Source organism: Sarcophilus harrisii, chromosome 1 (assembly GCF_902635505.1).
Source record: "Sarcophilus harrisii chromosome 1, mSarHar1.11, whole genome shotgun sequence".
Classification (NCBI taxonomy): Eukaryota; Metazoa; Chordata; class Mammalia; order Dasyuromorphia; family Dasyuridae; genus Sarcophilus; species Sarcophilus harrisii.
The window spans coordinates 665,131,420-665,147,961 of NC_045426.1; the positions used below are offsets into that span (position 1 = coordinate 665,131,420).

At 36.9% G+C, this 16,542-nt stretch overlaps 1 protein-coding gene across 7 annotated transcripts in view; it reads right to left on the minus strand.

The window, feature by feature from the left end:
* The window catches only part of DOT1L (DOT1 like histone lysine methyltransferase), a 115,381-nt gene that overhangs the window by 37,396 nt on the left and 61,443 nt on the right, over positions 1-16,542 (minus strand). For 6 of the 7 annotated variants that reach the window (XM_031948107.1, XM_031948106.1, XM_031948108.1 and 3 more), the window contains exons 8-13: positions 11,573-11,628; positions 5,920-5,999; positions 3,218-3,286; positions 1,892-1,998; positions 1,066-1,107; positions 283-393 (exon numbers count right to left, since the gene is read on the minus strand). In XM_031948107.1, the coding sequence (XP_031803967.1) occupies positions 283-393; positions 1,066-1,107; positions 1,892-1,998; positions 3,218-3,286; positions 5,920-5,999; positions 11,573-11,628 (465 nt within the window). Of the gene's footprint in view, positions 1-282; positions 394-1,065; positions 1,108-1,891; positions 1,999-3,217; positions 3,287-5,919; positions 6,000-7,461; positions 7,599-11,572; positions 11,629-16,542 lie in introns of those variants that run through there. The other variant, XM_031948111.1, reaches the window with a different exon arrangement.

The following is a 16,542-nucleotide window of genomic DNA, read 5'->3' on the forward strand; positions in this document are numbered from 1 at the left end:
ATAATCCTGTATGAAGAGAGTAAACGCTATTAACATTCTCATTTTTTGAAGAGCAAACTAAGGCCGAGAGCATTTCAATCATGCTCTTCTTCTTGAGAGGAGTCCAACTTCTAGGTACCATGGCTATAATTACCCTGGAAACACAGTGACTTTTTCTCAAGGATACCAACAAGGTAGGATGAAACTTGGCAATTTGTGCCTGCAACAATGCTTTCTTTAAACAAGGTCCTGCCCAGCATTCGGGGGAGGGGGGGGGGGGAGGGTTCACAAACAGATATTCACCACTCGAGGCTCCAAAGCAACAGCACCCTTATTTTCTTGGACCTTGGTGGGAGTCGTCGTGTTGCTCTTGTTCTCTCTTTGTTGCCGGCGGCGGGCTGCCTCCTGCTCCTCCTAGGAGGAAATGTTTCAGTGTTCATTGCCAACATACACAAAGAGACAACCTGAAGGCATAATCACTCACCACTGTGTCTCAAATCTCAGTCATGCAAAGAGTCAAGCACACACGCAAACATGCTCTCTGGAAATATAAATGATCTGACTGCTATCTGTTTGGGGCTTAAATTCACAGGAACCTGAACTTCTCCAAAATCAAACTTGTGCTTGATGTTTCTTTGGCATTTGGACTTGTCACAAGTCAGAAGTCACTTCAGCTGTATAGTTAATTCCTAGCGAGAATTCTCTCAGAGGTTCACAGCTTCTTGGTAACTGAGGGTTATCAGGGACCCTACCACTCGTCCTTAGTCATATAATCACCAATATTCTTTTAAATGATAGAGAAAATGCTGCTTAACAATGTAGGGTAGGGGGATGACAACAGGTAGAGGATGGAAAGACAAGCATTGTGATCCAGCACTTTGAAGCCAACAACAGACAACTGTTTCTAAACAGTTACCCTGCAGAACTGAACAGTGAATAATTTAACAAATTGAAGTCACTTTTTGTGATAATACAGTCATGCTTCACCATCTCCAAAAAGGAAATCATCCCAAACTGTGAATATTTGCATATCAATACATACATTATTTACTACTAAACAAAAGAAAAAGACCACCACAAACTTACCCTGAGTTTTGGATTTTTGAGACTAGAAAAATAGTTTTCAAGCTGAAAGAGGGAGAAAAGAGTTGATTACCTTTAAGTAATCATTTCTGATGACCCCTCAAATCAAGATTCACCCATTATTAAGGAGTTTCTTCTGTAATAAGGAGTCAATTAGTTTTTTGGACCAAGAGGCCAAACTCAACTAAAATAAAGCCTTATATGATTATAAACCCCCACCCCCAACCAGAAGTAATTTCTTTCTCTCCCATTATCTTATACTCTGGTATGATTATTAGGCGAGTAACTATTTGTCTTGTTCTAAAACCTGGTATACATATCTTATTTCATAGCCAAGCTACATAGCAAGGATTACAGTTCTTCACCATAGGAAACACAAAATACTTCTTAAAATGCGCATTAAATTTAACTGAAGTCTCACCTCTCCAATAGAAAAAGAGCTGGGACACAAAGCAGGTCAGTCAAAGGAAATCACTAAGAGTGGGGTAAAAATGAAGAACAGGGCAAAAACACAGACTACATCGAAGATTAAATAAAAGCATGAATTTGCCATTTAACACTGATACAAAGTGAATAGATGAAACAAATGAGAAAAAAAAGCAAGCAGGTAATTTGTTAGTATTTAGAAGAGAATGGCTGTTGATAAGCAATTCCAGGGCATTTCTGACAGAAGAGAGTCTTTTCTATTCTGATCCAGTTGGGGTCATGTTCTTATAATGGGGTAGGTGTAGGCTGAGTGGAAATGAGACAGACTATCCAGAAATTCCGAATGTAAAAGTGAAAGAAGAGAACAACTGAGACACAAACAAGGCCCAATGGAGATACTTACTATGGTTCGATCAATAGTATGCAGGTAGTAAGAAACTGGCTTGCCAGTCCATGAAACCGACCCTTTCAGTGGTGATAGTTCCACAACTCTCATTATAGTGCCAATATCTAAAGACAAATAAGCTAATTAGTTGTGATCGGTTCATGAACCAGAGCTAAGCCCCTATCCTTCACAAACACACTCAAAAAACAAAATGAAGGGAGGAGAGAGAGGAGGAAGAGGATTACTATTATAAAACAAAACAAAAACAAAAACAAAGACCAAAAAAAGAGTGTTTTAAGTTTTCAGGAACTCAGCAAGCATTTTTTCTGTTACTTCCCCATTCCTAGTTCAAAGTATAAAGAAAGACAAGGATAAAGAATAAGCTGTGATAAAAACCCAACCTTGTCTAAAGTTTCCTCAAGTCCGTGAGAAGATTCACTTTGCTGAGCCAAATTCAATCTGGCAGTGTATGAAAGCCCACCTTGACATGTGGTTGATTTCTATTGCCTGTGGTTTCATTTTACTCTTTTTATATATAGTCTGCAATGCTTTCATTTATCTTGACTTAAAAAACACGAAAATTCTGAAACAAGACTTGTGATTCTTTAAATAGTGCCAAGAAGAATGCCAGGAGCTTGTCTTTCATGAGATAAGCGTTTATGGATTAAATGCAGGCAAGAAAATCTGAAAACATAGGCTTCAATCAATTAGCAATGCATATAGCCACCTCTGTTTTTTTTTCTTTTACTTAACCATGTGTTTAAACTAAGTTTTTTAATTTTTCCTTTGAAAAGTAACATCAAGGGACAGCTAATTGGCGCAATAGGTAGAGCACCAGTCCTGAAGTCAGGAGGACCCAAGTTCAAATCTGATCTCAGACACTTAACACTTTCTAGCTGAGTGACCCTGAGCAAGTAAGTCAGTTAACTCCAGGTGCCTCAGAAAAAAGAAAAAAGAAAAAAAAAAAAAAAAAAAAGAAAGAAAATCAAGATTATTTTCAATCACATTTTAACTTGGCACTATTTTCCTTACAAGAATGTAATCTGAATATGAAATAGAATTCTATAGGTTGTCAATATTTATCAAAATGAGATAATTAAAAGTTTACAAAAGGCTTTACAAAGTATCTCATTTTGTCTTCTCAAAATCTAATCACAGATGTCATCACCTGGATTTCACAAATGAGGAATTTGAAGGACTAATTGACTTGATTACAGTCACAAAGTTATGAAGTGCCTGAAAAATCATAGGAACTCAGTTTTTCCAGACTCCAATACTTGTCTATTATGCAGTGTTAGCTGTACAATCTAATAATAGCTTAATGAAGTAGACAGAGGCTCTTACCACTCAAGTTTCTACTGTTTATTCTAAAATTTAGAGGTGCAAAAGGTTTGGAGGACACAATTCTGCCACCTGAAACACAAAGATAAATCATTATCACATCAAGTCACAAAATGCAATGGGGATGACATAATTAAAGAGATAACAAATTGTTCACAAGAGACACTCAAATATTCAACAATAGGTTAGCAAAATGTAAAAACCCTATTTCTAAAAAGGATATACAAAAAGTTCAAGTTGCATTGAGCAGCACTACTTTCATAGTGCTACCCACACACTACCGCATTCTCCTTTCTGCAGTGGGCAGAGTGGCATTCAGAGGGAGTAAAAAAACTGCAGTTTGATAAGGGCTGCCTGGCTCCCATCCACCCCTTCACACACTCAGGATACAAGCATGGCTTATAAGTCAGGGCCACGACAAAGTGCAGACACATCTCTCATAGAGGGGTGGAGCTGCCTGGCAAAGTCTGCCATGAATATCTTCCTACAGTAAATATCAAGTATATTGAGGGACCTCAGGATGCATGCCCACTTGTCAGGCAGCACACCAAAGTAGAGCCAAAACTGGGGGAAACAGGCTATCCTAATAAGCCTAGTCATGTCATGTCCAAGGATTTTATTGATCAAATTGTCTATCTTTAATGAGGATGTCAAGGATGACAAGACATTGGGATAGTCACATGGAGAAATGACCATGCTAGCCTTTATAGTTTTGAAAGCTATCTAGTTTTTGTTACAAAACAAGTACTGGAAAAGCCTGGTATTGATAACTGGATGGCAAAGGGGATCTGGAGTACCTAGTGTACTGTGGCTTAAGTTTACATTATATTAATAGGGGAACTCTTTAATGAGCAGCAAAATCAAGTTTCATGTACCTTAAAATTAAACTCGATGTGGCCAAAGTTTAAGAAACTAGTTTGTATAAAGGGTAAAGAATAGGAAAAGAAATCTTATGTAAACTAAGTAAAGTTTATCCCCCTATTTTACTTAAGGAAAAGGAAGAAAAAAGACAGTATTTCATTTATATTGTACAAAAAGAAAACAGGCCAAGTATTGACCTAGACTTCCATAGGTGAGACACCTATCTCACAAGAAAATTTGTACCTCAGGTCTGTAAACTTTACATGGTACAAAAAAAAAAAAAAAATGGTAGGTCCTGGTACAGTCAGCATATGAATGGGCCCACCCAACTCGTACTGGCAAGCAAAGGGCCAGGGGGAGGGAAGAGGTGATCCACCACTCTGCAGACATCACAATTCAAATGAAAATCAATGAGAAAGGCCCTGTGTGAGCTTTGACTGGGGAGGGAAGGGGAAGAGGGTGGTTGGGCCAGTGTCCCCAGCTTAGGATTCCCAGGGATACAGAGCAGCATGTTTAAGAGGGAGGAGGTAAAGGTGGGGAGCCAGCTCTCTAAAGGCCATCCTCACCACATTGAGTGTTAACAGATGTATACTCTCCACCTCTGGCACTACCCTGAGGAGCAGAAGTGAGAAATAAAAAAGGAACAAACCATGTAGTTCTTCCGACTGCTTTCTCTCCCCTACAGTACACCAGACTTGACCTATGTGACCATGAATGAAGTAGAACCCACAAAGATTCCTGTGGCCTGTCCTGTGTGATTCTATGACCTCTCCATGCACCCTAGAGGGGACTCAGGCCTCTCTATCAAAGCTTTCTAAGTGGAAAACTAATTTATTCGCAGGCAGAAGGTTGGACAAAGCAGTATCTCAAGTACTTACTAATTCTGTCATCAGACAAATGCCATGTGTCCTTTTGAATGGAGCCTGACCAAACAGAAGCTCCATGGATTTTTAAAGCAAGAAGATATACTGGCAATTCTCTAGTTCCAAATGCCTTACTTTTTGCACAGGACATGCTGAATGTCCAAAAGCAATGCTGAAATTCATACTGAGATATTCATGCACATAAACACTAGATTCAGTTCCTTAAGATTCCTCTGGATTTGTTCAGAAACCAAAGCTCTCCTTCAAATAAGATGAAGTCATGAAGATTCCACTGAATAGAGCAAGCAACTGCAACCCCCATTTATTCAGAAGGGTTGGAGAATACACCATTTTAAATTAGCAGTGATTGACATGGGTCAAAAAAGCACAGATTATACTAAAGGGAATTTTCCGGGGTGACTGAAGATTAGTAGTAAGTCTCTATCATAGTAAACCCCAATCATCTCACGGATTCTAAGGGGTCCATAATATTTCCACAAGGATCCAAAGATACCTCAAAGCCTAGAAATTTAACCTTTCAATTTAAAATTTCACAATAAATATTTTGGAAGGTCTGTATAGATAATTCTCCATCCTGACCACCAAATAGGAAGTATATCAGATTTAGCAACAAGTTTGCAAGACACTTGAAAAACTAAATGCTTTTAAACTAAACTAATAATAGTCTAACCCAATATTTATGTTTAATGCCTTATAAAAGATACATAAATTATTTTAAAAGCACTTTTGTCAATTATTTTTAATGATACAGTAACAGCTATAAGAGGATGTTCAATGTCCAAAAGACAAAAGCTTTGAAAAATAAGAGGCTCTATATTTCTTACTATATAAAAAGTAGCCACCTCCTCCCAGGCCTAGGACATTGTTTGGTTTTGGGGAGGGAAGGGAAAAGGCAGAAGATGGGGGAAGATATAAAAGAGGAGAGCAGGAAGAAAAGCAGAGTCATAGAAAAGACCTTACCTTCTTTCATGTTAGCAAATCGCTCCTTCAGTTGGTGATCCACCTCAGGACCAAAGGCAAAATTATTCACAAAAATAACACTGCAAGACAATACTCCAGTTAGAATAATAATAAAGTAAAAGTTTTTTTTTAAAGCCTCTCAAATACCCATATCACATTTCAATAAACAATGCTTACACATTTAACACCTTTGCAAAAAGGAACCATAGAAAAATATTTTGAGATTAGAATTTGGGAAGCAGCTTGCTCCTCAGATGCAGGCATTTTCTCAAGAGCCAGTCCAGTTTCTTAAACACTGGTTATTTAAAAGCTCCTGCTGGGATGGGTACCAACATTAGAACCTAGTCCTGAATATGCAGGCAATCATGGGAGGTCACCATCATCTCCTCCTGATGTTAAAAACTTCAAACAACACTGCCAAGGGTCACCCCAGCTAAGACTTCTTGCATATTTCACAAGACTTCCAAGGTAATCTATATCCTAAACTGTCACCAACAGGCAGTACTTTCAAACTATAAACAAGTCATCTTCTCTACCAATACACCAGAAGGAAAAAAAAGTTACAACACATGATTAGTAAGATTAATCCAAACTATCATTAATTGCTTGAGAATAAGTTCAACCATATAAACTGTTCAGAGAAAACTGGGGGGAAAAAAGGGGGAGGGAGGTGCAGAGGAGAAATGGCACCAGCTCTACTGACAAGTGGAAAGGGAACACACCCGCTCATCTAACAAGAATCCCATGAGCCTCAGATGGCTGGGAGTCTGCAAAGGAAATATATATTGAAGGTTGTAAATGAGGAAAAATGACATTTTACAAAGTGCACAGTCTTTTTGCAAATCCTCCTCATTTTCCATTTAAAGCTTAAAATACTTAAGTATATTTTCAGTATTGAAAGTACCATACCCAAAAAGTCTCACTAGTATCACTGCTTCCCCACCCCCAACCTCCATTCTGCATTTATACAACATGCTTAACTTCCAGAGTCACTTCTTTCAAATCTCGATGTTCTGTTAATCAAAAGAAGGTCCAACTAAACAGACCAGTCCCCCCCAACAAACCCAAGGTATCAATAACCAGGATCATGAGCTGTGATGAGCAAACAGAACAATAATAAAGAGAAAGGGAAGGAGAGAAAATCAAGTCAGCAAAGAACAAAGAGGACTATTCTGAAGATCAGGCATAGTAAAAGACAGAGTCAAAAAACAAACAAACAAACCAAAAAAAAAAAAAAAAAAAAAAAGAAAGAAAAGAAAAGAAAAAAGAGAAACCATCCCTTCACCCTCCCTCCACCCCCTTCCCCTGCATGTGACAAATGCAAAGAGGAGGCAGGACAAGAAATGGTCATATTTTAACATAGGAATGAAGGCCAGCAATGACATCAGGGTGATGGATGATTTGGAAAGGACACACAATATCTAACAGCATTTTCAAGGGGAATTTTATCCTATGGGAATATTGTGAATTGCAAACTTTAGAAATTCAGCCCGTCCAGTGGTCTCCTTGGTTAATTACCAAATGGCTTTTCCCAGAGCACACCTTCTCACTTAACTCGATCCTGCAGGACTCTCAGGGCCAGATTCTGCCCTCTGCCAACTACTCAGCGTCCATTCTGTGGCTTGGTCTTATCACAGGATTATGGCATGGCTGGCATGGTAGAGGAGGAGCTTGAGAAGTTCAAGGTATTAAAGGTGCTGGGAACCTGAAAGCCAGGAGATATCTTCAGGAACAAGTATTTACGGGGGGCTGCTGTATACAGGCAGACTCTAAAAACCCCACATTTCCTCATCTGTGAGTGGTAGGTTAAAAGTATGCTCATTCTTTGAATAAAATAGAGGATAGTACTCACAGAATTAAACTGATGACCACTGTCAAAAGTCATCTTAAACCAAGTCCCCATACAGGGCCACTAGGTTTGGATTGATTAGCTTTCCTTTTGGCTTTTGTCATGTGATGGGGGAGAAGGGAGATCACTGGGTACACACCACAGAGGAAGATCTGGCCCAGGACTCCAGAGCTGATGAAACAAGTCGTTGTCATGGAAAGCATTGGCCATGTGCAACAGAGAACTACTTCCCAATGCAGTGTAACAAGCAAAAGAAAGAGAGCTGTAAGCAAGACTGAATACAACCAGATGGTGATGGACCACAGAGCAATCTGGCAATGTCAGGGGCCTCTGTGGACCCAATTCCAGTTGCCCTGACAGAACTTCCCCAGGTTTTTCCAGCCTTTTGATGACAGTGAGGTCACCAAAGGGAGTCCAAAATACAAAGTTCTCAATAGTTCAAGGACTGGCAAGTCACTATCTACCAAAGGAAAAAAAATATTTATTCAAAACCCCAAACTCTGAACAACAGGAGTATGCCAGATCTGAGAGTCATTATAGCTATTGACGGCAAGTTGCCAAAGAATCACCAATCTAAGAAACAGCCGCTGGATAGCCAGGGCACAACTCAATGAAGGTTAGATTTAGATTATATACAGTAGCCAGAGAATTATGGGCCTTCCTGAATTCTGACTGGAGCTCAACAATAAATGCATAAAGAGTCATTTGTCCAGAACAGGAGAGCTGGCACAGTGTGTACAGACAAAGGTGCACAGAAGTGACAAGAGACACTTTAAAGGCTTGGGAACAACAAGCATCTTCATTGAGGAATACCAGTCATCTGACTCATCCCAGGCTTACCCTTTGATCACCTCATAAAGGTGACAACCTCAGTTTAAAAGGATACTTTAAAAACAAAAATGAAAACATATACTTAGAAGCAGACAGTATGGAAGGCATAATTAATGAGCAGGTTCTCACATTCTTTAAAAAAAAAAAGGGGGGGGGGGAGAGGGGGGTTAAAAAAAAAAAAAAAAAAGTTTGGGAGAAAAGGGACTTGTTCTCTCCAAATGCACTCATTTAATGTAGTGTTTCAAAGACTACCAGACACTTCCTTCAACCTTGTACAAGGAGGAAGAGGAAAAACTTTTTCTAGATGACAAAAGTAGGATCCCTGAGAAGTAAGGAGCAGCATGTGATTTCCCAATAGTCACAATTGTAAGTGCCAAAATGGAAATAGAGGCAGCCTGATCTCAAGTGCAAAAATCTATAAATGACATTGCTTTTGTAGGAGACAGATTTTTTCTTATGTTTGAGTATATCACAAAATTTAAGGGAAAAAAATAACATGATATGATTGTCCAAATTAAAAAAAAATAAAGACTCCATGCTAAGAAATAACATTTTAAATACAACTGATAATGTTCCTTAGGACAGAGCCGAGATCTGGCATTCTAAATAAGTCTTGAGAGTTTCAAATAACTTTTTCCAATTGAGAAACAGGAAAATGAATACTTCTGTGGATTGGGAATTTGTTTTACTAGGATAAAATTAGTATTTCTAAATAAATCTAATTCCCAAATATGACGCCCACCTTCAGAAATTTCTCCAATTTGCTATTGCTAAAGTCTAAACACTTAAATATTTAGGAAGATACTGGAACAAAGTATATGTCAATATCCCAGTGATGCCACAGTATGGATTAATCACCAAAACACAGAATTAAGTACAATGCCAACACCCATAGCTCTTTGCTGTCTCTTTCAATGTTGTCTTCTACCTTGTCATTACATCTTTCTATTAAACCTGAGCTTTGATAGCTACTTTGTTAATTCTAATAGAGAATCTAGTTCTAAGTTAACTGAAAATATGAACATTTCAGTGTCAAATAGGCACAGACAGTAAGGAAGACTTTTTGGAGTTAGTAGTGGCATTTTATTTTATAAAAATAACTTGAAAGATAGGCACATACATGCCAATTACAAACTGATAATCATGACTGGCATCGCAAAGACTTTTTTTAAAAAATATGGCAAATCTTTAAAATTTTAAATTTTAAAAAATTTTTAAAATGTAAATTTTTTATTATACATATTTGTTACAGGAAAGATTGTTTTTCTTTTTTATTGGAGGTATGTGAAAAAGAAAAGGTAAATTTATCTTAACTTTCTTTTTAAAAAAGGATAAAAAATAGAATACTAAAAAAATTATAATGTGGCAGAATGCATAGGATTTACCAGTGACAGACCTTAAATCATCTCCTGTAATGACTTTTCAAAAGTATGATTCAGGAGGTCTGTGAGATTGAAACTATTTTGACACAAATAGGTTTCAGTTTCCAATTCTGTAAATATTAATCATTTTATGTTACAAACATCAATAGATATCATAAACAAAAACTCTTGTCAGTGATTCTGAAGAGTTCAAAGAAACCCTAAAATCATCAAATCTGAAAATGCTAATCAAATTGATGTCCAACCCTCTCAATTCAGGAGGACAGAGATCCCAAAATGTAAAGCTAGCAAGGCAACCATGAGATTCAAGTCTAAATCATGTACCTTGAAACACAGTGCCTTCAGTTACACCACAATGACTTCAAAATAAAATGTCCATGAGAAGATCCAATTCAATGTCAAATGAAAAACACTCTTAAGGAAAAATTTCAGCAAAAAGCCATAAACTAAAAGCACCGGAAACAAGCCCAGGATCCAGGAGAGATTCTCCAAAATGAATATAGTAGTGTTGTTAAAAAGTATTATTGCAATACTGAAAGATAAAACATGTACTAAGGGAACAGGAGTTAGTTGCTTAAAAGTTTAACAAGAGAAAACCTACCACTCACTCTTGAACAAGAGATACCTCTCGTCCTAATCACACCTGGACCCACACCCTAAATTCTCCTATCCTTATTTCATGTGGCTCCTCGGGTCTATTCTGATATTTAAAGTAGGGAGAGGGGAGGAGGAGGAAGGAGAAACATGACACAAAATCCCAAAAGAAATCATAAAAATGATTAAGGGAATTGAAAACATGGCCACTACAAAGAAAAAGAACAAAAGTTATTTAAAAGCAACTTAAGTTAGATGTAAAGGCTGAGACAGATTCTGACTTGCTGTTGCCTTCTTTGGCACAGATCTACATAAAATGGAGTTCAATAGCAAAGTGAGATTTAGGTAAAATTTGAAATAACTTCCTTGCAGAGAATGAGGTTGAACAATGACCATAATGTTGAAAGAACCATGCCTGGAGAGCTTTTAACTGGATAACCCTGGAAAATTTTTTCTTTTGGTTCTTCACAGGGAGTTCTTTAATGTATTCATTAATGCAATGAAGGTTACAAGGGCAATCTTTGGCATCTAAGGGATTCCAATCCAGTTTTCAGAAAGAGAGATAAATCCAGCACATGGACTATTCAGCCTCATGAGTAAAAGAACTGACTCCAAGTAGTGGAACTCACACATTTTGTTTGCCCCATACCCCATCTTACCCCCACAGAGATCCTCCAAAACATGAATAAAAGTATGGACTGACTAGTTCCAAGTGGCAGACTTCTCAAAAGTACCACTAACCCTCCCTCTCCACTTCCTATTTCCCCCCCCCCCCAAAAAAAAAAAAATAAATAAAAAATGATTATCTCCTAATTCTCCTTTGAAAGAACTAGGCCAAAAAGTTAAGGATTCAGAAGGATTCTACAAGCTTGGAAGGAATTCACTAAAGAAGAAAGTCAGAGCACAACATAGCAACCTTCAATCTAAAACAAGTCCCCAGTGAAGATCCATAATGATGAGCAGCTGAGATTTAAATAATTTTCAGAACTAATCATACCTTGTATTTGCAATTCTTTCCCGCCATTCTTCTGAAAGGAAGTCACCTCTTTCCAGCTAAAGGAAAAGAAGAAAAAGATTATTCTTTGCTGTAGTTACACATCCTCACTCCAAACCAAAAATAATAAGGTCTTATCAAACAATTTAAGTGACAATTATCATATGCCCAATATTCAAAGATTTAAAATTCCATTTACAGCAAAAACTGAGATTAGGAAATAATGTTCTCCATATAGTCCTTCCCAGACTGTTGGGAAAAGCCCATTGGAAAACTTGGCAATAGGTTAGGCAAACAGGAGAAAAAACCTTTCGTGAGTTGATAACCAAATCTTTCTTCACATTGTGGCTTCCACTATCAGTATTTATGACTTATTTCCATAAGAAATTAAGTTCAATCCTGAAGTGAATGGGGGATTCCAGGAAGAACGGCATATTAACTTGGTTGCTAAATTCTAGCATGTTAAAATATCTTTTTTGTTACTGTTCAAGAGTCCTATAAATGTTTCCTTGAATTGTCATGGGGAAGTCATGACTCTCTAGGGGACATGAGTGACATCAATTTGGAAATTTCTATACAAGCTAAAAGTGGCTTTGACGTGGATTAAAGATAAATTAGATATAATTGTCTCTGGTAGCTTTTAACCTAAATAGCAGAGTACAACAACAGAATCAATTATTTAAACTTAAGCCATGATTTAATGATAAAATGACTAGTATTAATACTTTTCAAGTAACAGGGTGACTAACTTAAAACAATTCTTCCAAGGCAGTTAAGCTTACTAAGTCTGGATCTCAAGTCAGTTAAAAGATATCACTCACAGCTCAAAGATACTTCACTAATTTATTGCAGACCTACATTGCAATAAGGTCCTCAGTGGACTCCAGACTGCTTTTCTTATCTCTTTTTACTTATCTTATTATTTTAATTCAATCATCTCACTAGAGGAAATCACTCCTTATTTCTTCCAGTTCCACACCAAATATGCTTATATTAAAAGGGTGATTAGTTCAGTTTCTATATAGAAACTGCTCAATAACAGTCACTGGCTCTCTTTTGCCTCCAGGATGATGCAATATATTGAAACCTGTTCAAAATCTGGTCCTGGCCTAGTTTTCCAAAACTTATTTCCCATTATAGCACTTCACTTAAATACACACTTAACTAACATGCCATTTTCTTTTTTGATTCCATTCAAAAGTGAGGACTCCCTCCTGCTCAAGTCTTGATATACTCACAGGCTATCCCAGTACCTTGAAAAAATGTAGCACATGGTAGATGCTGATTTTTTACATAGACTTGCCAGATAGGTGGTGCAGTGGGAGCTAAAGTTGGAAATCAGAAAAACCTGAAGTGGAATCCTATCATTCACTCCCAAGTGAATCAATCTGTCCCAGCCTTAGTTCCCTGACATATGAAATAGGGACAAAAAGAACATCTACCTCACAAGAGTATCATAAAGCTCAATGAAATTTCCCAAAAAGCATTGTAGAAATTTTAGATATCATCATCATCATTATTATTACAGATGCAGAGAGGAAACATGATGTGTGTGTGTGTGTGTTAAAAAAAAAAAAACAAAAACAAAAAAACAATGCTGGAACTGTAGTCAGGAAAACCCAGGTTCCAATCTTGACTCAGGACTTACTAGCTGTGTTATTTTTCTAAACCTCAATTTCTGCAATTGCAATGTGAAGATTAGATGGCTAACATTAGGCAGACAGCAGACATTTAATAAATGCTTTTGTATTGGGATCCCCCCACTCCATTATGACAAATACTTAATTCTAATAATAATCACAAAAGGTGACCAGGGAGAACAGATCTAAAGATTTAAAACAAAACAAAAAACATCATCTAACAATGAAGAAACCAAGACTCAGTAATGCAAAAGGTTAAATCTGAGACTGCCTCCATCTGAATCTAAAATCAATATTTTCCAATGCTCTTTAATATTGAAGCTGGCAGTCAACAATAAAAATAAATGAAGCAACTTTTAGGTATTATACTGTTTCATGAATTCATTCATATCTGGATTAAAGTTCCAACCTTATTTCTTCCAGTTCTCCATCAAAATGTGCTCTTATCATATTAAAAGGATAATTAGTTCAGTTTCTACATAGATGATCTCTAAAGTCCTCTGTTACCATGCTACTACAAATACTTTTATTTTTTGTCACAGGCCAAACACTTTTCCAGCAAAGTTCTTGTTATACCCCAAAATGTCCCCAAAACAAAAATTAAACCAAAATACTACTCTTTGCCTGCCATTAATATCAGAGGCAAGGTTTCTGCCTAGAACTCTAATAGAATCCATTCGACTACACTGAAATACACTAAGAAACTGCCATTATCAGTAATTCTGTGTCCCTACTATTTTGAATTTTCTATTAAGTTTCCTAATCCCCAAAGAGCAATAGGTCTGGGTATTATGAAATTAATGCTACAGATTAAAACTAGAAATCATGAGGCTTTACCACATACTCTGCAGACTGGCAAAGATGATTTTTAAAATAGCAATATTCAACACTAGAGGGGTTGTAGAATGATAGACACTCTGCTAACAGTTGGTAGAACTAAGAAATGGAAAAATACAAACTGGAATTTTGTAAATAAAATGAGGAAAATGTTTATACCCTCTGAACCATAGATTTTATTAATAGGCTTAAAACCAAGGAAGCTATTGATAAGAAAAGCACCATTTATACCAAAATAGTAGCAACTATTGCTACTGTTATAGCAACACTTTTTGTGACAGCATAGTTAGAAACAAGCCGCTGTCTATCTACTGGGGAATGGCAAAAGAAATTGTGGCACATGAATGTAATGGAATATTATATTGAAGTAAGACTAAGCACTGAAATATCTTCATGAACTGAAAAGGAAGCAGAGCCAAGAAAATAATATAGAACATGAATCTAAATGTAAATGGAAAGAGAACAAAGACACACACAAAAAAGTGAATTTAACACAAGTGTCAAGATCAAGTATGACTCAAAAGGAAAAAATGTGAGCAGACATACCCCTATCACCAATACTCCCTTTTATAGAGAAGTAAGGTCCATAGGGAGTTACACAGTACACATATTTTTGGATTCTTCCAATATTTTTTTCCTCTATATAAATCAATTAAAACTTATTTTTAAAAATTAGGAATATAGTATCATGGCTCTCTTGCAGCAAAAAAATTTACAAAAAACAAGGTCAAGTATTATAAGTGGTTATGATTACAATGGACTTTTTTTTTCTCCTGGGAGTGTAGGTAAGATATAAAACAATGTCAAGTCTCTGTCTCTGTCTCTATCATACACACACACTTTCTTTCTTTGCATTAATTCCAAATGCTTTCCACAATAGTTAAGTAAGCCTGTTCAGTTTCACCAACAGCACATTAGCATGACTATCTTTCTACAGATTCTACAATATTAACAACTTCCCCCTATAACCTCAGCGAATCTGCATGGTCAGGGTAATTCCCAATCTTTCTTCTTTTAAAACTGTTCCTGAAGCAGCTCCTTGGTGTACTGGATAGAGCACCAGCCCTTGAAGTCAGAATGAGTTCAAATATGTTCTCAGACACTTAATACTTCCTAGCTGTATGATCCTGGGCAAGTCACTTAACCCCAATTGCCTCAGCAAAAAGAAATAAATAAATAAAAATAGAAACTGTTGAAGAGACATCTTCATCTACAATTAATTATTACAGGGCAGAAGTTGAACATGAAGAAAGTGATCAACATCAACAAGCCATAGAACAACCCTCATTGGGAGCATTGAAACAGTTTAAACATCCTCCATTTGGATTTAAAATAAAAAACTGACAAAAATGCCCATCTTCTTTGAGAGTTACCATAGCTAGGCATTGATCCTAAGAGGGAAAAGATAAAGATGTTTCTTCTTTACCAATATATTTATGGGGGGAAAGTGTGAGATGTAATGAAAAGTCTTTTATTCCAAAATAAAGCAATTATCACTTTCCCCTCTGAGCAAAATAGGTGAGACTATAGATTTGGAAAACAATCTGCACTAACAGATGTGGTAGTTGTACTAGTTGATTTTCCATCTGAAATTATGAGATACTCAAAGGAAAATAAGAGTTTGATTTAAAAAAAAAAAAGTAACACAAATTCAAAGATAGGATTGCCCTGGATCCTTCCTGTTAATAGTACATGAGCAGGACAGTATGTTGTTGGTGTGTACATACACATACATACACACACACACACACACACACACCCTTTAACAAAGCCAAAATACTTAGCTCAATAACAACAACAATAAAAGTCAATTCAGTCTGTAAAGTACATAGTTATTTTTAGAGCCCCGTTTAATTTAAAAATAACTAGCGGCAAAAATCCAAGTCTCCAAAATGTGGCATGTTGTCCAAGCCACAGGGAGGGAATGTTTGGAGGGCTTTTCAACTACCAAAACACAAATTAGTTTCCCGCCGAAACTGTGATTTCAAAAAAAGCTGCCAGGAGAAATACACATTCTATGTATTCCCAAGTGGAAAATGCTTAACCCTTAAGCAGAAAATATTCCAGCAACTTGTACAGGGTTCTAAAGGTTAAGTGGTAAATGGTCACTGTAACTATAAAAAAAGTTTAGTTTTTTTAAATGTCTTCCCCATTAAAACAGCTTCACTGTCACTCTCTTAGAAAACAAGTGCCACTCTAACTCTTCTCTCTCCTACATCATGATGTGCATTTATTCCATTTTGTAGCAGGCTATTCAGTCATCCAATGAAGGATGAGTCCAAATACTCCATTTTATCTGATTAGCAAGCAAGAAGTCACCCTGGTATCTCTGGCAAGCAGGTACTAGTGTTGATATTTTGAGTTAGGACTCAGGCCATCAACTATAGTTACAAATATGATTTGTTACCATTCTGTGTCCAAAACTCCCCAGGAAGGAGACATATCCCCACACCAAGTTGCTGTGTCCAATGATAGAAGCTAACATTTATATGACAC